General features: G+C 42.1%; 1 protein-coding gene and 1 pseudogene across 2 annotated transcripts in view; one reads left to right on the plus strand and one right to left on the minus strand.

Moving 5' to 3' along the window:
- Window positions 1–2,004: 2,004 nt before the first annotated feature.
- The window catches only part of MPPED2 (metallophosphoesterase domain containing 2), a 183,071-nt gene continuing 164,045 nt past the window's right edge, over window positions 2,005–21,030 (minus strand). For both annotated transcript variants that reach the window (XM_040980303.1, XM_040980302.1), the window contains exons 5-7: window positions 9,996–10,111; window positions 6,066–6,179; window positions 2,005–3,379 (exon numbers count right to left, since the gene is read on the minus strand). In XM_040980303.1, the coding sequence (XP_040836237.1) occupies window positions 3,261–3,379; window positions 6,066–6,179; window positions 9,996–10,111 (349 nt within the window). In that variant the 3' untranslated portion in view covers window positions 2,005–3,260. The remainder of the gene's footprint in view (window positions 3,380–6,065; window positions 6,180–9,995; window positions 10,112–21,030) is intronic.
- The window catches only part of LOC121156477, a 58,325-nt pseudogene continuing 49,797 nt past the window's right edge, over window positions 12,503–21,030 (plus strand).

Genomic DNA, 21,030 nt, shown 5'->3' on the forward strand with positions numbered 1-21,030 from the left:
TGGCCTGTCTCTGGCATGGCCATTCCAGAAGTTTAGAGTTCCTTTTCCTTTTTCTTTCTAAATACCACCTTTATCTTCCCATGAAAGAAAAATAAAAATCTCCTTAGGAGGCCCCGCTTCTGCCTGGTGCCCATGTGAAGTCAACCTTTGTAGTTCATGAGAGGCATGCAAACGATCATGGAATTGCTATGGCCACACAGCAAATCAAAATATATCTATATGTTGGTGCTTGAACTATTAATTCTAAGCATTTATTTTACTTGACATTCAGAATTCATCAAAGATGAAGAGGCAGTTTCTGACTGTAACTGATGTGATTTTATAGCAGAAAATAAGCACCCACTCTGTAAGTAGAAAACCGAAATATTTGAAAGAAATCTCAGAATCTGACCCCCGGATGTTCTTTCCAGGATTTATTTCCACCTCCCTGAAGCAGTTTGCCAGGGGGCACCCAGTTCCTCCTCCTACTGGAGATGGCACTCACCTCTGCCCTCTGTGCTTCAGAACGGTCATAGCTGTTTGTCATGTATTTTGACCTGAGTGTGAGTGTCAAGCCTATGTGGTGTTTTTAAGGAATTCAAACACTTTCTTGAGATAAAGTGCCACCGGTGCCAAGAGTGAGGAAACCCACAGAATCCTGACTGGAGAATCTCAAGGCTAAAAATAAGTGACCTTATTTCACACCCACTGTGCACCTTTATCAGGATGTGAAGCAATGATTTCATTGTATGAACTCTTGCAACTTTCTCCTCCTAATCCCATTTTATAAGGAAAATGCTTAGCTAATGGCATCAGTGCAAGTTAGGGGAGCACTGATGTGGGCTGGTCAGTGGCCCTAGAATTTTTGCTCCTACCTACCCACAGACCTATACAGTGATCAAGTAAGGGAAGTGGTCCAGCTCAATGTTATTATTTAGCCACACTGCAGGATACACACAGGCTGCTAGATGAAAGATGGGAAATGTTCTGTGACTCAGGCCTGTTTCATATCAGCTTCTGGAAAGCTTCAATTCCTCTGGTCTGGAACCAGTGGGATAGGAAGGGCAAGTGCTATGGAATTACACAGACCTGTTTTGGAACCTCCGATTTTTCTAAGGAAAGTCATTTGATTTCAGGTTTCTTGCCTTCATAGCTGTGAGCTCCTTGAGGATTTTGTGAAGAATACAAACGAAATCTGAAGCCTGCTCAGCAGCAGCGATTCTGGTACTGGAGGGATGGAAAGTGTCCATCTTGTGAGAGCAATTTTGCATGGTTCCTTGTTACAAGGCCCAGAGGAGAAAGCTCTGAGCTTTTGGACAGTGTTGACAGTTCCCTCAGAGATAATTAACACACAGAGTCTAGGGATCAGAGGAGCAAAGCTCCTACAATGGGTCCATCTACCCTCTAGATTTAGCTGACTGGATTGCTTCCTCCTCCCACACAATGGAAAGCAATTTTAGTAAGTACTCAGCTTAATTAGCTTGTGTCCAGATATTCTCTCAAGGGTTATGCACAAACACTTGTCATTATGGCTACCCACCTAGCTCTGCAAAGCCTGCTTTTCCAGAAGCTGCCAGTTCAATAATCAGATGCTATGCCCACCCAGTAGTTTACCTAATGTAGCAGTTCAGAGGCTGCAAATGTGCAGTGGTTATGTATCTCCAAGATGCCCACACCTTGCTCACTACCACAAACATGCTCAACACCGAGGGCATTCATAGACTTGATTGTACGCTTCCTGTGTTCCTGTGGAAATCACAAAGGCCCCAGATGAAATATTCAACCTCACAAACCTAAGGCAAGATAGACGAATGTGATGGAAGAAGAGTGCACTGCATATCTTATTGATCTATCTGTCAGCCTGTGATTGGTGAGTGATAAAAAAAATGATTAAAAATTAGGGGAAAACCACTGATTCTAATTCCTTACAAAAAGATTATTGATGCTGTGGAATAACCACCCCCCCCCCCATTTCCAGGAAGAAGCTACCATCCTTCTACCAGTCATTTCTCCAAACAGCACAGATTTAAAAATCTTGCAATTTTATTTGCATATAAAGGCCGCTAGATATAGAATATCACAATAAATTTAAAGAAACAACTGCTTTCCTAAATTTCATGAACAAGATAACATAAAATAGAATAAAGCTCAACAGCATTTACAATGGGAAAACAGAAATAACTATTAGCGACAATATTTTGTGCTAGTGAAGATTGCATCGACACACAGTGCAAAATGGGAGTGGGCGAAGGGAGGAAGAAGACAATCCACGGTACTTAAATAGAAAGGACAACTAAGCCTTATTTTAGTTCGCTTCCATTGCATCCACGTACATCTATACACATTGATAATTGTACCTAGATTTAACTCAAGCTCTTTAAGACCTTGAATTTTGAAAAAGTGTGTCAATTTTTTTCAGACTTCTGATGCGCTGCTGTACAGCATTCCTTTGCAGTTGTACTGTCCTTGGCAATATTAAATTCCTAACATAATCATAATACACAAAAAATACTTATATATATAAACCCATGTTGAAAAGGAGTCTGAAGACTTGTTTTCCTTTTACTGCATGAAATACCTGCTCTTGACAGATTCCATTTCCATGTTTTTAAAGCTAAAATAATTTAAAAGAGAGAAGCAGACAATGAGACTTTGTATAACCATGATATGGATCTCACTAGCTAAGCCATCCTTTAAACAAGGGCCGTTTTCTTCCCTTGACATGGTTTTCTTGATAGCAAGAGTGTGAAGAGAAGTCTTTTTCCAAGCCCATTTCTGGTGAGAAGGTTCTTTAAATTGGGCCACATCTGCAGAAAGAAAACATTTCCAAGAATACAACAAAAAATATCAAAATATAAAATACTTCAAATAATACTCTTAAACAGTTGTGCAAATCTGAATGGTTTTTAACACTGCCTACCTGTTTTCTTTTCCCTTTCTTTTTTTTTCCAGCTTAAAGCATATTAAAATAAGACTTTCATCATTTTTTAAAAGAAAGCTTGGCTGTCCCTTTGGCGAACACTAACAATTTACAACGGCGTGGCCTTTGAGAAAAGAGAAGTCATTTTTTTTTCTTTTTTACAAATTCACAAGGCTCCTTTGATTTCAAATGGATGAAAAAATAAAAAAGAAGCACAACCTCTAGCATCATTTGTGTTCCGACAATTTACAAAAAGAACTCACAGAATCTGGAAATAAATGAGTAAGAGAATGTAAGTTTATAATTAGAAAAATGGCAGTTTATCGACTTTCCCTCACGTTCCAACAGGGCCTTTAGAACTTCAGGAACCCTGTGGGTTGGGAAGGTCAAATATAATTGGAGGGTTGGTTGGTTGAAAGCTGACTGTACATGTTGAGGCATTGATGTACGTCGTGTAACCGTCGGTCATGATGCCGTAACCTGTAGGGAGACAGTGTCACAGTTACTGCAAGATACACAAACCACAGTGACCTGCTGAGCTCCGGGCTGGCAGCAAGAAAAACAAATACAAAATTTTGTCAGCTGGCAATGAGACAGAATTCACCTTAACCTCCCCAGAAACAATGGCTTTCACTAGCTTGCTGCTGCTCATTTTTTTTTTTTCTGTTTTCTTTATGTAGAATTCTCTGCGCCAACAAACTGATTATTTTCCCTTATTTGAGTGTTAAACTTGTTGGGGGAAAACTAGGGCTTTTTTACTGGTGAAAATAAAGAAAAACATTTTACGTCTTTTTAAGACAGTGTTTTCATTTCCAAGCTCTGTGTACACTGTGGAGTCCTAGGGCCATGTGGATTCCTCCTGAAGGGCAAACACAACCAAATCCCAACAGGTTATCAGGAGATACACTGTCCTGTACTGGGGCTTGCGACCTACTGGAACAAAGTTAAGAAAGTTTCCTTAGGTCTGTGGATGCCTCTTCCTTTTATAACATTAAATATGTAAAAATTTTAGGATGTTAGCAAGTTCATCTATTTTCCTGGATGCCTTTTACTGCTTTCTAAGCCAAGCGGGTGCTTCTATGTTGGTATCAGGTTGCAATCGCTTATAAAAACATGACCATGTAAAAGAAAAGCACCTGGACTTATACAAATAACTAATAAGGGATTTTTTTTCTCTGAATTCTCTTTCATTTTGTACAATTTTCCCCAGTAAGCATATGGGGAGCATAATGAGGGTCAATCGAAAAACCCCTTAAGAAAGCGGTATTTCAAATGTGCACTGTTTGGTTGTGAGGTCATAAAGTCTTGTTATCTGTCTCCATCAAGAGGCTGGTATTTGCCCTCTCTCTGCCCTCTTTAGCTGTCTTAAGTGAATAAAAGCAAGGCAAGTTTATTTGAATATGATATCCCTTCCTCTAAAGCAAGTTGATTATTTAGGGGCTTCAGTGGAATTTCCCAATTGTCTGGCCAGTTTAAGGATAATTAATGATTTTGTTCTTAAGAGCAGACGAAAGGCAAACCCATAGGCATGCTGTAGAAATGGAAACCAGTTTTTCAGAGAGAAGCCCTGCAGCCTTGCTGTTCAGAAAGGAGGCGCCATGTCTCTGTGGTCTCCCCTGCTGGCATCCCCCTCCCATCCTGCTGTACAGTGGTGCCCCCCTTGCAGGGCGCATGGCTCTGAGGCCGGCTGGTTGCTCTCTGGTTGCTCTCTGCCACATCTCTGGCTTTCCAGCCCCTCAGCTGGGGCCAGCGCGGGGGAGCAAGCTGGATTTTCTCTGGCTTCAGGAGGATGATTTTCAATATGCTCTTTATTACCTGCCTAACCAGGAAGCCACTGGCTTTGTGGGCTCTGAAAAACAAACTTTGCCTTCTTGCTTCATCAGACACGTAGGCTTCAACACCTCAGTTGGATTGCAAATTCATAAATAAATGCAGACAGCGGCTATAAGCAGGAGCTGAAGAGAATATGGTGGTTGCCTATCTAAATACACACACATACACACACAAAATGTATGATGTAACTGGGGACCTCTGGGTGGCTCAGAAAAACCAAGGACCGCTGAAAAGGCTTTTGTGCCTATCCAGAAGTTCAGCTTTCCCTGTCTTAAAACAAGACTTGGCAGACAGAATGCAGAGCCCTGAAGGTTCTTGTCAGGTTTCCAGTCCCTGTGACCTTGACTCTGCTTACCTTGAAAGGCGGAAAACAGCAACCGGATCAGTTCTCACTCAGGGGAGATGTGATTAGTCTACTAAAATGAGCATGCGCGAACAGTTTGGTAGATTAGTAAGAAAAGGTCTACCTGCAGTTTTCAGGTTCCTGCCACTTTCGTTATATAACTTTCATTGCGTGTCTGAAGTCAGAGAATCTGTCTTCCTGGGTCTTTGAGTGCATTCTGTTTAAAACAGTATTTATGGGCAAAAGAGATGACTACACACACACTAGCTTCTCTCTTAAAGTGAAAATTTATCCTTAGTGCATTCAGGATTGCTCTACAGCAGTAGTTACCAGAAATTCTTCCTTAGGACCCTGAGCATGCAGACATTGCCTGCACAGGTGTTTGGCTTTCACAGAGGTGGGCACAAACGTGTTCTTATGTCCTACTAAAAAGGGTAGCAGGCGGGCCTGCGTGGTAGCCTAGCACCTAAAGTCCTTGCCTCGCCTGTGCCAGGATCCCATATGGGCGCCGGTTCTAATCTGGGCAGCCTTGCTTCCCATCCAGCTCCCTGCTTGTGGCCTGGGAAAGCAGTCCAGGATGGCCCAAAGCCTTGGGACCCTGCACCTGCGTGGAAGACTTGGAAAAGGCTCTGGGCTCCTGGCTATGAAAAGGTTCTGGGCTCGTGGCTTCAGATTGGCTCAGCTCCGGCCATTGTAGTCACTTGGGGAGTGAGTCAGAGAACAGAAGATCTTCCTCTCTGCCTCTCCTCCTCTTTGTATCTGACTTTCCAATAAAAAAAAATTTTTTTAAGTGTGGCAGAAATTTCACATAAAATATTTATTACTTTCATGTGCAGAGGTTTCTTCAAATGTTTCACTTTAGAAAAGGGTTCCACTGCTGAAAAGGTTGAAAACCACTACTCAGTGATTCCCAGTTTTGCCAAAGTGCACCCCTGTTAACTGGGTCCTGGGTAATGACATCCATGCTATGAGTCCCCTTTTGGCTCTTACCTTCATGAATTCCCCCAAAGACGTGCAGCTTGGGCCGGACTCTCCTTTGGACAGTGTTTAGAAGCTCCACACAACCCACCCTTTGAAGTTCCTTTGGAACCCAGTCTCGAAAACCTAGGGGCAAAACACAATCAATATTCTTAATTTTCTTTCTTCAGGTAAGGTTTCATTTAGACTTTCAGGAAGCCATAACTCATGGAAGGTCTATTACATTATCTGTAATCCTAGATGCTCCATTAATGCTCACTATGGCTTTTAAGAAACTTTTTACTCCTCACTTTGTCTTCTTTAGGCTCTTGAATTTTTTTCAGCTGCACTTTTTTCCCTTCCTGTTAATTAACATCTTTTTTTTTCTGTAAGGGGTTTGATTTATTTATTCAGCCACAAGTTTCAAATCTTCTTCATGGGTGCAATGACATTTATTCCTGGCAAGACCATAATACCTCCTCCTCCCTCAATTCAGTTACTTTCTCTCTCTCTTTTTGTTATATCTCTCATATAATAGCTTACTTCCAAGATGGTTTAAACAAGAAGGACAGGGAGAGCTCCTGTAAGCTGCTCAAGAAATGCTTTGCTCTTTTTCGTACAAAATCTCTTAACCCTTGGTGGGTACCAATGACCAAAGCTTTGGAAAGCCCAGTTGCTCCACCAAGCTCCTCTCTTGCGGTAGACAACAAAATGACCTCAAGGTGGTATGCAGCAAGCTGGGGCTAATTGACTGCTTTTAAACTAAAAGCCACTTAGTTTTCTATTTAATGCAGAAAATCTATAAAAACTGACATCAATTATAGCCAAAGTCAGCTTTCTGGATGATTATGGTCTGAAATGGAATCTATATACCTCAGAGGGATGGGCCAAGAAAAGGCAGGTGGGATGAAAGTTTGCAGTGTAACCTATGAAAATCCATTTCACAGCACCAGTAGGTAATGTGAACTATTTAGAAATGACCGGGTATAAAAGGACAGCTTTTGACTTTTTTTTGGTCAAACTGCTGACATGAATACTTAATGTTTCAGTAAAGACATAGTAACTCAGGTTGAAGGAGTGACCAGAGTCAGGGGAAAACATCAAATGAAAATGGGGGTCCTAGAGCTGTCATGGTGACACGGCAAACTAATCATCTGCCTGCTCTGCTCACATCATATATGGCTGACAGTTCCCCAGTTCTCCGCATTTGATGGAGTTCCCTGCTAATGGTCTCGGAAGGCAGTGGAGGATGGTTCAAGGCCTTGGGTCCTTGTATTCACATGGGAGACTCAGAAGAAACTCCTGGGTCCTGGTTTTGAAGCAGCCCAGCACTAGCTATTGCGGCCACTTGGGAATGAACCAACAGATGAAAGATCTCTCTGTATCTCTACTGTTTCTGTAACTCCAACATTATAATAAAAATGGATTTAAAAAAAAAAAAAGAAAATGGGGCACCCTAGTCAAAGTCCTAGAGTTTTCAAATACAATTAAAGAAAGCATCCTTTATCCATGGTGATTATTTTCTCATCTCATGGATGCATTTTTCTTAAAGGAAGAAAATATCCTATCCCATTGCCCAATGCCTGTGAAAGCTTACTATTCACAGACAGTAGTAGGATCTTGTGACATTGCAGCCTCTCTCACTAGAGGGAAATAATTCAAAGCCAACCTTCCCATCTACTTCTCTCAGTATAACATATTCACAAGAATTCCCAAAACTTGTTAGCGAAGATTCTGCTTTCCATTATGGAAGTACTGCATGATCGTTTACTCTGCAGCTTCTTAATTTAGGTCCCACTCTTCCACACAGCACCTCTTGGTGGTTAATTCTACTTTTGCAGAGGTTTGAATGCTTCTCTAGCAAGAGTGGTTAGGATCTCCGAATCCTTCAGATTAGCACTTGTATTTGTTTCCACACTGCAACGAATGACTTGGTAAAGTGTAGAAACTGATTGTTCTGTTCAAAGATATAATACTTCAGCCGTGCAAACTGTGCTGAAGATGTACCAATTCCTTGCAAAATTGGCCTAAGAGAAATAAGGCCAGCACTCAACTTGGTTGCTCCAGAAAATGATCAAGATGGCTGGATATTTTTATAAGATACTCTCCTTGGACACTTCATGATGATCAGGATATTTAGCTAGACAATGAGTGCTTCAGCTAGCCTAACAGTCACAAAATAGGGAAGCTAACTGATTATGACTCAATCACCTATTGGGTAAGTACTCTCTTCTAAAACATGAGATGAAGGCTATGGAATAGTGAAAGAAGCATGAGAATGACTCTGTACCATTTCCACATTGGCATCAGAACTGACTCTTCCCCCCTTGCTTGCTCCAGCCTTAAGATGTGTCACAGGGCCAGTACTGTGGTATAGCAAGACAAGCCACTGCCGGCAGTGCCAACATCCTATATAGGTGCCCAAGTTCTTGCTTTTGCTCCCCTTCTGATCCACCTTCCTGCTAATGTGGATGGGAAAGCATTGGAAAATGGCCCAAGTACTTGGGTCTTTGAACTCATGTGGGAAACCTGGAAGAACATCTGACTCGTGGCTTCAGTCTGGCCCATTCCTAGTCATGTGGCCATATGGGAAGTGAACCAGCAGGTGGAAGCCCTCTCTCTGTCCTTCATTCTCCATCTCCCTATAACTCTGCTTTTCAAATAAAGTAAATCTTAAAAAAAAATAGCAGATGCTTCACCATGACCCGTGCCCTGGATCTTTCCTCCACTATTTCTTTGTGAAACACAGAACATTTCCCTTGTAAGGGAGAAATAGTACCAAGCAGCTTGACGAGAGAAACTTCCGCAAATATTCAATTTGCATTACGGGGAGGTTTTAGGTTTTTCTTTGGTGGGAGAGAGGAGTAGTTGAAAAAAGCAGAAAGATATGGATAATGACATTTAACCACAAGAAAACCTATGAAAATCATTTGTATGTTATGAGCTGTTGTCCCCTTCATTCCAAATAGAGATAATAAAAAAATTCTTTTAATGCTGTACATTCAAAGTGGATATCAAACTATAACTCTGCCACAATTAAAAAGAAAGAAGAAAGAATCTCTTATTAGAAGTGACATATCCGAATTTCCTGAGTGCACACATTTTAGTTGGACAGAAGTAATGGGTAATGTGTAGATGGATGATTCAGGGTGCTATTGCCAGTTGAAAACTGTCCCGTGACTAAGCGAAACAAGCCTATGGGTAATTGTAAATTATAGGGAGCTCTTTTTTCATATCCATAGGTTCTGAATCAGCTGATGCAATCAACTACAAATTTAAAATATCCCACCCCCCAAAAATACTGTGCCCTAAACATGGACATTTTCTTGTTTGCATTCTTTTTGTCTTTATTCTCTAAACAGTAAAGTATAACAATTACCCATTGACATTCACATTGTTTTAGGTATTCTGTGTACTCAGTGTAACTGCAGTATGAGTGTCCTTAAGTATAAACCCTTTCCAAACATCTTAGCTTTAAAAAGTAATTTTCTCTTATGATCATTTCTAATATTAAACTTCAAAAATCCCCCAGGTTGCAACATTATTTAAAAAAGCAAAATGAGCTTCTTTGAGCCCAAGTTACTATCGTTTTCTTGTCATTTAAAAGCCCTACAATTCATAGAACCATGTGTTTCTTCCATGCCCCAAGCCACCTCCTTTGCTCCAAAGTCAATGTAACTCATATAAATAATCAAGCTCCAAAGACTGTGGTGCTCCACACTCCTTTTGGATTTTCCCTGACTCAATCAAATAAAAAAAATTTTTAATCTCAAGAACACCTGTATGCCTAGCTGAACTGCTGAGTTTAATTACCGTACTAAGTATCTCTAAAAGCATTGACTTTTCTTCTGGTATCTGCTTGTTTTGCAAGTGGGCAGGGGTGATTATGTCCCCAAAGCCCTTATTTATTATGCTGGGGAAAAGGCATCTCCTATGAACAAAGGACACCTTTACTTCACTTACCTAGAGGAGGTCCATGTGTCATGAGTATGTCGATGCCCTCAGGGATGAGGTTCCACTTGTCCAGCAGAGATTGACCTCTGGGTAGGTTAAAGCCCCATCCATTAAACCACGGAGTCCTTTGGGGGAGATAACGCACAGGGTATCAGGCGCAGAGCCACGTCTTCACTCTGCAATATTTCTTTCGCACGTTCCCTGTGGCTTAGATTGCTCTTTTTGATGGCTGGCCCTGGCAGCAGGATATTTTTTTGTTGACTACTTCAAAACAATCTATTTGAAAGTAAATGTGTAGCCTACAGATTGTTCCAGTAGAAAGGACACAGAAGCCTTCACAGTGCAGCTTTCCCAGCAGGCCTCTCTCAAAATCGTGACAATGCTTTGTTTTCATCCAAAGCTCTGTTTCTGATACAAGATACCCATTGCTGATCCAAAGCATCACCACCTTAGCCTCCTTTAGTGCCTCGGAGCTTAGGAATTCCATCTATACTCTGTCCCTCCCCATCACTATGGAACTACCTAGCCAAAAAAAAAAAAAGAATGCCCACTGAAGTCCTGGACCAAAGAACAAGGATCTGAGGCAGAAACCTCTTCCTGTGAGATGTCTGAATACACTACACTGACACGAACGACTGAAAAAATGTTAGGGCTCTTTTCAATGAGAAGGGACACTGTGAACAAAAAGCAAATGTGAGCTTTTTCTCTTACCACCAAAGGAAAAATTGAGGGGACAGCCCTTGCCACTCTAGAATCCACTTCCCTGACCAGGACTGTGTGGGTTTCACCACAGCAGGAACTTCCGCTCCAGGTCTGAGATGCTGGGCATCCATGCTGTGTGAAGGGAAGAATTTTTCTCTAGCCAATAATCATTTCTAATTGAAGCTGAAAATGTCTCATTTTATGATAATGGGAGAATGCTTAATTCTTTTCCTACAAATATCACTGGCCAAATCACACAAGTGCAAAGCCATTCCTAGTACTGGCCTATTCCTAAGCATGTCGCTATGACAAGCATTTTACCTCAGGAACACTGACACAGCAGCCCTTTGCTGGTGGGCATACGAAGTCAGGAAGACATGTGAAAATCCAGGTGTAGGATGAGAACCTTAGTTCCTACTGAGGAGGTTGAGACCATATGTCAGAGAAAACAGGCTATGTGGCCTCAGAGAGCAAAAGAGCAAACAAGAAGTTATATCTGAAATGCATCCTAACCACTTTTCAAATCCCCGTGCCATCCTCAGGGTACTTATACATAAATAACAATAATAATATAAGAATCATTATTACCATGGTTGTTCTTTATTGAATCTTACTCCATGTCAAGGTACTGTTCTGAACATTTTACTTATATTTAAACCTTACAGCAAACTCAAGAAGTGGCTACTATTTTCCCCATTTCACAGAGCACAAAACTGAGGCACAACAAGATAAATTAAACACAACCAATAACTTGGATATAAACCTAGGTAGGCTGTTTCCAAAACCCATCGTTTTAACTACCATGAAGTTTCTCTTCTCATTTATTACCTAAATTAGTTTATTATACTTCCTGAACCAGACTTTCCTGGACACTTTCATGTGTCTTATGACTTGAAACCAAATGAACTCTAAAATGGAATCATCTATAAATTTCACGGTTATGAAATCACACAATAACACGGTGGAGTGGAACTGTGGTGCTTCTGCCTACTCAGACATTCTTGCCCTCCTCCCTTTTGGGCACAGCATCTGAATTGCCGTTGCTGAACCACTCGCCCCGCAACTTAGCACATGTGCGAAGGTTGACTTCACTCTCCTTTAAGACTGAGACTAGTATCCTCCTTTCTTCTCCCTTCACCAGGGATCTACTTAGAGATATTCAAAATGGACACTGGTTCAATGAGACTCATCCTCCACTGACTTTTGCTGGTGATTTGGGAGAAAATGTCACTGATTCCTCTCCAGGTCCACAGGCTTGAGAATTGTGAAAGTCTAGAATTGTCTGGGAGCTCTTTGAGTCAGCATGCAGAGTCCATGACTCAGAATCAAGTTACCACAAAGAAACCAAGAAACAGGACTTTAATGACATTTTGAAGACTGACCACCTGTACCTGAATCCAACCAAATTTTTCCTTCGAAGTGTATAAGCCAATAGGATCCCTTTCTTTTTATTAGCTCGAAATAGAACCTATTCATTGCAACTGAAAGAATCTGCATAGATACAGTTGTTATCTACAAGGTAAAAAAGATCTATGTCTCTGTGCCAGGCAATAGTGCCCACCCTTCCAAAGATTAACACATGTGTGGAACTTGTGTATGGATTCCGTTACTTGGTAGAAGAAAGTAAGATTGCTGACAGAATTCAGCCGGCCTTAAAAGTTCCCTGGCTTACCCAGGACTGCTTAGAAACTACATGGGTACCAAAAAGTCACAGTGAGAGTTGAAAGGGGAAGTCAGACTGATGTCATGTTAAAAGACTACATCTGCTGTTACCTGCTTTGGAGATGAAGGAAGAAAAATGAGAGCCAAGGAATATGTGCAACCTCAACTTGGACAAGGTAAGGATTTAAAAAAAAAATCACTACACATCTCCAGAGAGATACACAACCTTGTGAACACTTGATGTTTAGCCCAGGAGACCCACGGGACAGACTTCTCAACTTATTTGTAAGATATTAGATGGTGTTTGAAGTCACTAAAGTTCTGTAGCTATAATGAACTGGATATAAAATAAAGGGACTCTAAGTAGCATTGGACATGGCCTGATGTATAGTATATGCTCAACAAGCACAGCACCAACCCTCCCTCACTCTGAGCTGTACAGCCTTGTTCAGTGAATGCAATGCTTTGGGATTCTTTGAGAAAGCTGTGCTTGTTTTCTTAAGCCAGTCTGTTAAAGGGGCCACCAGCTACTGAAAGTCTAGGGATAATGCCAGGGAGATCCTTTTAGGGTAGAATTGGGAAATCTTCATCCCTCGGATCTTCTGGATCTTCTTGCCTTCAGGGTCTTCTACATTTCAAGAGGCTATAAGGTACAATCTTTTTATTTGGGGGATGCTTGCTCTTCTTATTCATTTTACAATGACCCTCTTTCAATGCTTGTCTTAAAAAATAAAAACCAAAAATGCAATTTTAGAAACCAGTCAAAACTCAGCTAGCCTTTTGGCAAGAGAAGGACAGAAAGAAAACTAAGCAAAAACATCTGTTTTCCTATGTTTTAAGGCAAACTTCTGGGACTATGGCTCTTGTCTGGATGACAAATAAAGGAGGGTTTGAAAGAAACCCCAGCATACTCAAGTGGTTGGTGCATGCAGGACCTCTGATTTTGCTGTCAGAGCCAATCTGAAAACAGCCAGCCCCTGAGTCATCAGGACACCATCCAGGCAAAGGAACAGGGCTTAATTTTTTTCAAGATTTCCAGTTTTCCTTCTAGAATTTTTTTCTGGTAAATTGTACAGCCATATGAGCACACTCGCGGGCGTGCACACACATACACACACACTCCAGGAAATGCTCGGTTTTATAAATGCTCTGTAAAAGATTAAGACAAACCTGTGCTCTATGGATTCTCTAAAATCATTTGGTTAACATTATGCTTGTGACAAAATGCAGAAGTTTCCAAGTTAAGGGTGAAGTTTAAAAACGTCTGGCTTCTATTTCAACTCAAAATTGTATGTATATAAGTGGTTAAGTTACAGGAAGAGAAATACTTATCAAGTGCCTGATATGCTTTCCATAAAGCTTTTTATATTGATTGTTGAATTTAATTTCCTACATCAACCCTGTATCTAGCTACTGCCGGCTTTAGTTTACGATAAAAACTGTGATGGCAAATAACTGATCCATGTTCCCAGGACCAGCCATTAGTGCAACCGAGATTTGAACCCAGATCTGGGTGTTCCAAAGCCTGTGTTCTACCTGCACACTCCTGCCTACAGCATTCTAGCCTGATTAGAAGCTTTGGCTCCCTCAGAGGTAAAGACAAATGTGGCTGCTCCATGTGGTTTCTCAGGTTGTGTACTGTCCAACTTGAGGAGGTGCTATGCAGCCATGTGTTTAAGGCGGACCGGAAACTTTCCATTTTTCCAATCTTCCATGTCACGGCTTTTCACAAGACAGTGGCAAGCACCAGGAAAAGTAGCCCAGTGCTTGCTCCCGAATTTCCCCAGCTTGGAAAAACAACAACAAACAAACAAAAACCACTGAAGAACTTTTGCTTGCCCCGTGCCAATTCCCACTCTGGTTTCAATTTACTAGCTCACTTGGACCAGGAATAAGAGAAATATCCTCCGTGGGTCAGCATCCTCCTCTGACAAGCGAACCGGGAGTGACAACGACTAAATTTCAAGATTGCTTTAAGCTTGTGGAAATTATAGGAAAAAGTCCCACACAAAGCAAAGTGGCCCAATGCAGAGACACTCCTGCAGGGCCACAGAGCAGGGAGACCTGCCTGCTCATCTAGTCTCTTAACCCGTACTTTGAAGTGCAGCTGGGAAACTCTAGCACTTGATGAGCTTTCTGTGCTGTAAAGATCCTAACATTTTATAATTCTGTGCAGATCAGCAAGATTCGGAGTAAGTGCTGTGAATTACTCTCAGTGAATTACCTAAATTGCCTGTGAGACCCCAAGTCTAGTGTGGGAGAAATAGCTGTAGGGAACAGAGCCTGTGTCAGCGTCAATGAATAATGCTTTATCCAGTTGAGTTTCAACCTGAAACATGAAACCCCAGCAGTAAGCCCATCAGGGGTTCACTGGAAAATATGTGCACAGCCAACCTCCAGAGCCCTACAATGGGTTTTGTTCCATAGCAATGGGGGGCAAAGAAGGGAAGGAGGCAGGAGGAATCCAAGAGAACAATGTCTATTGCCTGGGCCAAGGACTTAATAATTAGCTGTGACTAACAAATACCACATGGGAACCAACTTGGAATAAACTGTCCCACAAAGCACCTTACTGCCAGTGGGCCAATCTGAGGCTGCAGACTACCCCCTCCTAGGGAGGGATTAGCAAACCCTGGAAGGAAGGGGAGTGACTCCAGCTGCGTGAAACCACTGGACAGAGGTCTGAGATGGATGGGAGCTGGGGATGCTCTCCAGACTCCCTCCCCCACGCTCTTGAAATTACAAGCACTTGGCCTCTCTGGGCTCACATTCCAGGGGCAGAGGGGCTAAGGGAGTTAACATAGGCAGAACTTGCTCCAAACAATGTCAACACACAACAGCTTTTCTATATGGAAGCAAGTTGAAATGAAATTGCTGCAAAGGTCACCTGTGTTTGCAGCACACAGTGTGGGAGAGCAGGCAGACGGGAGCTGCCGGGCCATAAATCCAGGGAGGCTCAGAGTGGTGAAGAGCTGCTTATTCCTCTACAAACTTCAGTGGGAGCTCCCTAGGAAAACAAGATTCGGAAAGCAGAAATTGGTGCTTGTTTTGCTTATCTGGGCTACTTAGGCTCACAGCCTTGGTGTGACAGGTCAAATTCTCCATGGACAGATGGTCCTGAGCTGGTTGCACCACCAAGATTCAAGTTCTTATTAATATGGTCTCCTGGGCACTGGTCTGCAGAGGCGAAGCCTTGCAAACACTGCGGTTCTGCACTGAAACTGTGAAGGGGGAAAATCAAGGGCCAGGAGAACACCCAGACTTGGGATCTGACAGGCCAGCTATGCCACTTACAGCAATGCAGACATGGAAGAGCTATAAAATACAGCCATTCTTATTTTAGGTGCTGCGATTAACAGCACGGATTATGAAGTCAAACAGACCCATGTACAGGCTCCAGATCCATTACTTACTGGCTCTGAACTTTAGTTTCCTCACCTTTCTTTCTTTATGATTTATTTATTTTTTATTGGAAAGTTGGATTTACAGAGGAGCTTCTTCTAGGTCTCCCCTGCAGGTTCAGGGTCCCAAGGCATTGGGACTATCTTTGACTGCTTTCCCAGGCCACAAGCAGGGAGCTGCATAGGAAGTAAAGCAGATGAAAGTATAGCTGTCGTCCATATGGGACCCTGGTGGATGCAAAATGAAGACTTAGCCACTACGCTACCACACTCAGTCCAGTTTCCTCATCTTTTAAACAGAAACAGGATATCTGCCTAAGTGGATAAATTTATTTAAATTAGTGTTAACATTGGCTATAAATATGCAGCTTTCGGTTTATGTGCAATACATTGGCAATATTCACACATGGTATATGTATACATGCAGAGTTGCTTGTTATCCCTTCTTTCTGAAATTTTACAAGCAAGAGCGCATCAAATCACAAACCATCCTGTTTCAGACCTTCGAAAAGTTCCCGGTGTGAATAGGCAAGCATTACTGGATGACAAAACAGAGGCTGATTTCCTCTGGCTGATTACTTATTGAGTACTTCCTCAAGTTCACTTCTGAGTGGAAATTTTTAAGAAAGGAGCTTGCTCCCTCCCCGGCTCAGTCTTGCATAGACAATCCTGCGGAATGCGAGAGCACAGGGCAAATTGGTTAGTCAAGGCTGCTTAGCCGGCTTGTACAGGTGGTTGGATTTTGACAAAATCTTAAATTGGGAAAGTTCAGTGAAGGGGTTATTCCAGGTCCTTGGCATATTCATCATGGAGGGCTTACTGAGGTTCATTGGAGGAATTGACAAGCTACTAATTAATGTTGTCACTGCTGCCTGGAACCTGCATTAAGAGAAACTCTGAAACCAGAAGCCAATTTTCACATACACATTCTTTTTTTAAAGGGTACCGCTTTAGCAATGCAGCCCTCTTCACGCCTGGCACTCAGCCGCCATTGGCCTCCTCCAACCATACATCACTCCAGATCCAAAAGAAACTAATTTAAGCACTGCTGGTTAAAATCATACTGCACTTCACAGCACCTTTCACATGCCATGAAGCTGTCATGACAACTCTTGATCTCAAACTCACCTGACAGCTCAGCCCTCCCTTGACTGCAAAGCTTCCCCGTCAGTTAGAAATAGCAGTTTCCCTTATAGCACATGTGTCATCCTGAAGATCCAGACGAATTGCAGACACCTTCCTCCTCAGACTGTCCCACACCCAACTACCACGCCCACCTTTCCCCTTCTCATTTTCCCTTCAGTCCTCTAGATTTTGTATACGAGGGCCAGCCTTCTCTCCACCATTCCAAGTTCCCCACTTGGCAGACTGCAATTTTTTCTTCTGTACAATTAAAAATAGAACTTCCATTAGAGCTTGGAGTATTTTCATACCTCATGTACCAAAGAGACACTCTTACAGTTGACATTGCTGGGAGATGGAAGGAAGCTGTAACTTCAGGGTAAGATTTCCACCCTTGTACATCTGTTTAGGAAGCCTGCCTAGCCCCCTAACCTCCAGCTCAGCTCCACAGACAGCACTGGCTTCTCTGACCAGCTACCAGTCCCCTTTTCACTATGTCTAGGTAGCATGATCTTTCTTTATGAGTTCCTTGGGATGAAAAAAGATACTGTTCTGATAAAGGACAGGCCTTGGCAGTTACTGTGTGTGGTCTGTGTGCCGCAGACAGGAACACTTTGTACCTGACGTAGTCACCTGAGCCCCAGGAGTTACGCATGGGGCTTCTCAAACCAAGATAGCCACAAGCAGCAATCTTGACAACAATGCAACTGTGTCCTTTTTTGTGAATAATAAGGAACAAATGTCAGAATTAAGCCTCTGTTATCCATGTTCCTTTTCTCTGTTGGAGAGGAGGTGGTATAAGCAGCATGTGCTTTAGGAATCAAGAAACAGGACACTATGACCTGTTTCCAAACTTGGTGTGCCCTGAATTATAAAACATAATTACAGAGCCTGCTTAGTCCTCCCCAGAACACCTGCCTTTAATCTTATAAACAAATTTCATAGCAGGAAGAGGGATATTTTCAAAGTTTACAGCAGGAAGAAGTTCAATTTGTTTCCTTCCATATGGCTTGGAGGGAAGCTGTGCCCATCCACTTTGCAAAGAGAGTTGGGCATAATAGAGCAAAAATTGGGTAGGAAAGGACTCTGTCTCGCTGGGCAGGGCAAGTGGATTTGTAACTTGGCCTGTGCTTACCGAAGTGGTTCTTTGTTTCAAGGAGAATGAGGTACCTAGGTACTCTCAGTTGGAACCAGGGCCCACCCTGCCCAGTCTGGGCCCTGCAGAGAGGAAAAGCCCTCAAGAGAACCTGTGCTAATGTTTAAACCCTGGCAGAGCGAATTCCTCAATGAGAAATCATAGCACCCATGGGTCAGATTAAAAAAAATTTTTTTAAAGCAAAGAAAAGCTTCACGGTTGTAGAGAAAAAAAAAAAAGCTGCAGTCATCTTTGCTGGGTAGATGGAATGATTTTTTTTTTCAATGTGATAAAATTATACATAATTTAAAGTTGATTAGTTTAGCCATTTTTAAATGTCTGATTCAGTGGCATTACTACTAACCACATCCCCAACATGTTCTCTTCAACTCAGTTACTTTGAACAATTCACGACACAATAGCTACTCACTCCCTTTTCTCAGTTCTTCGTAACCACTATTGCACTCTGTCTACAAATGTGACTACTCTAGTACTCACGTAAAATAGAACCAGCCAATGGCTAAACTTTTGTATCTGGCTTCTTTTGCACAGTCTAATGGTTATTTTTAAAGATTTAGTTGACAGAGAGACAGAGGCAAAAGGGCTTTTGTGGTTTTTGTTTGTTTGTTTACTTGTTTCTTTTTAATTCATTGGTTCAGTCCCCAAATGGCTGCAACAGTGAAAGCTGCCCCAGTCTGAAGGCAGAAGCCAGAACCTCCATTCTGGTTTTCTACATCATTACCAGCGGCCCATGCACTTGAGCCGTTTTCTGTTGGCTTTTCACATGAATAAGCAGGAAGCTGGATTGGAAGCAGAACAGCCTGGGTTCAAAGGTGTTGTGATATGGAACGCCGGTGTCACACGTGGTGGTCTAACCTGCCCACAATGCCTGTCCCAGCGTGTTTTCAAAGTTCTTTGATGGTACAGCATGTGTCAGGTATTCCTTTTTGTAGCTGAATAACACTGGATACATAATATTCTGTTGCATAGGCATACGATATTCAATTTTTTCTCTAAGGTTTCTGACTGCCTGGTATATGCCAAACACTTAGATTGGCAGTAGACAAGTCTCCTTTCTTTATAAAATAAAGTTACTGGGTTGATAGCTCGACAATGATGGGTTCAGTAATGTGCTTCTGGGGCAAAACATCGCTCACCAGACATGACCAAGGTATCTGTCAGTAAGCACCTTGTGGCAAGGCTAATAGCTGTGATCACAAAACATGTTTTCAGGGCAAACTCACAGCCAACCATTTCATAGCTAAGGTGCCCTGAACAGAGTCTTTAAACTCCCGCTTTCATTTCTAAGTAATTTGATTTCTGAGGCACTTGGGGAACATCAATGATTCGAAAATTAATTCAGAAGTTCCAAATGCAGACTGGTCTCCAGGCCAGGAGGTGACCGGGCACGTGAGCAGCAGACCTATGGTGGAGAGGGCTTCCTCTTTATCCTTCTCTATTATCTCTGAGTCTATTCAGCTGAAAACCGGACCACAAAACAGAAAAACATACCCTGGAGACTGAACCCTGGTGGGGCAGTGCATGTCACATGCTTGTTCGTCTCTGAAGCACAAGATTAGCAGGACACTGCAGGCATGGGAAGACCTGCTGGTCCTCGGGGAACACATGTGTCTCCTCTTAACCTTTCCTGCCCTCCACACTGGTCACAGAACACAACCAGGGAGACCCAAAAGAGAAGAAAAAGAGAAGAGGTGGTTTTAGGAATTACAGAATTGTATCTTGATATCTAATGAACCCTTAAGAGTAGCTGTTAACAGATAGATAGAGGTTAATGAAATCTCTACTTTGTTTTACACAGGATACTACAAAATTTTATTATGCCTGGTATAGTTTCGATCTGTTTACATGTCTGTCATGCATCTATGTGGTGAATGTTTACTGACTTTGTGTACTATTTTATATTCTAGAGCAAACAGAAGGACAGAGCCAGGGGGATTTGGCTGTTGAGAAAAGCTGTCCCCTAAAAAACACAATGAGAATAACTGATACTGGCAACAATGTCCTGTGCTACCACTGCATATAACAAGTGAGATTGAGCACTCAAGGATCTCAGTGTGGTTGGTCATTAAGTCCCCAGTTCCTGGCAGTGTGTTCATAAAGAGTTTGTGACTTCCAGCATAACTGTATTCCATGACAGTCAGAGGAGGAGCAAATTATTAATTTTTGCAGCAGTATGAATTTAAGCATTGAAAAATGTTTTAAAAATGATATGGGCAGGTATCTCACCAAGACATTAAAGAAACCACTTGAGATGTTTGCATCCCCTACTGAAGTACTTGGGTTCAAGTCCCGATTGTGCCTCTAACTGGCTTCCTACTAACGTGCACCTTGGAGGTAGGTTAGTAGTGATAGCTCAAGTACACAAAATAAAAATACCTGGCTCGAGTAAATAACAGAAAAAGAAATAGTTAAAATAAAACCGAGCAAAGTGACAAATGGTTATTTTGAGGGTGGGACCAGAGTCCCACCAATCCAAATCCGATTTGTGGATGGAAGGAATGCAACCACCTGAGCCATACTCACTGGCTCATATGGGTTGCCTTAGCAGTGAGCTGGAGTCAGGAGCTGGAGCCAGAGCTCAAATTCAAGTGATCAGATAGGGAATGCAAGCATCTTAACCACTGAATGAAAGGCCTAATCCTTAAGTTCTCCTCCTTTAATGAAAGCAACTTTCCTCCAAAGACATAGAGATTGGTGGATTTGAGGGACTTCAGCACAGTGAACTGACTCTTTCTACTTCCCATTTCCATTTGTAGAAACAAGAAAACATCTCCAGCAGCCAAGCCTTTCATTCATTCAAGTATTTCAATAATCTTTACTGGGCACCAACTTTGCACCAGGTCTCTCTGCAGTGGTCTTCTTCTTTCATCTGCCTAAAAAAATTAGCTTAAACATGAATACGACTCTATACCCATATAGTATTTTACTATGACAAATCATTTCTACATTTAGTAGTTCATAATAACCTAAGAGATGGGCAAAATATTAACTAATTTTACAG

This window comes from Ochotona curzoniae, unplaced genomic scaffold (genome assembly GCF_017591425.1).
Source record: "Ochotona curzoniae isolate NIBS_2020 unplaced genomic scaffold, NIBS_Ocur_1.0 contig_3432, whole genome shotgun sequence".
NCBI classification, from domain to species: Eukaryota; Metazoa; Chordata; class Mammalia; order Lagomorpha; family Ochotonidae; genus Ochotona; species Ochotona curzoniae.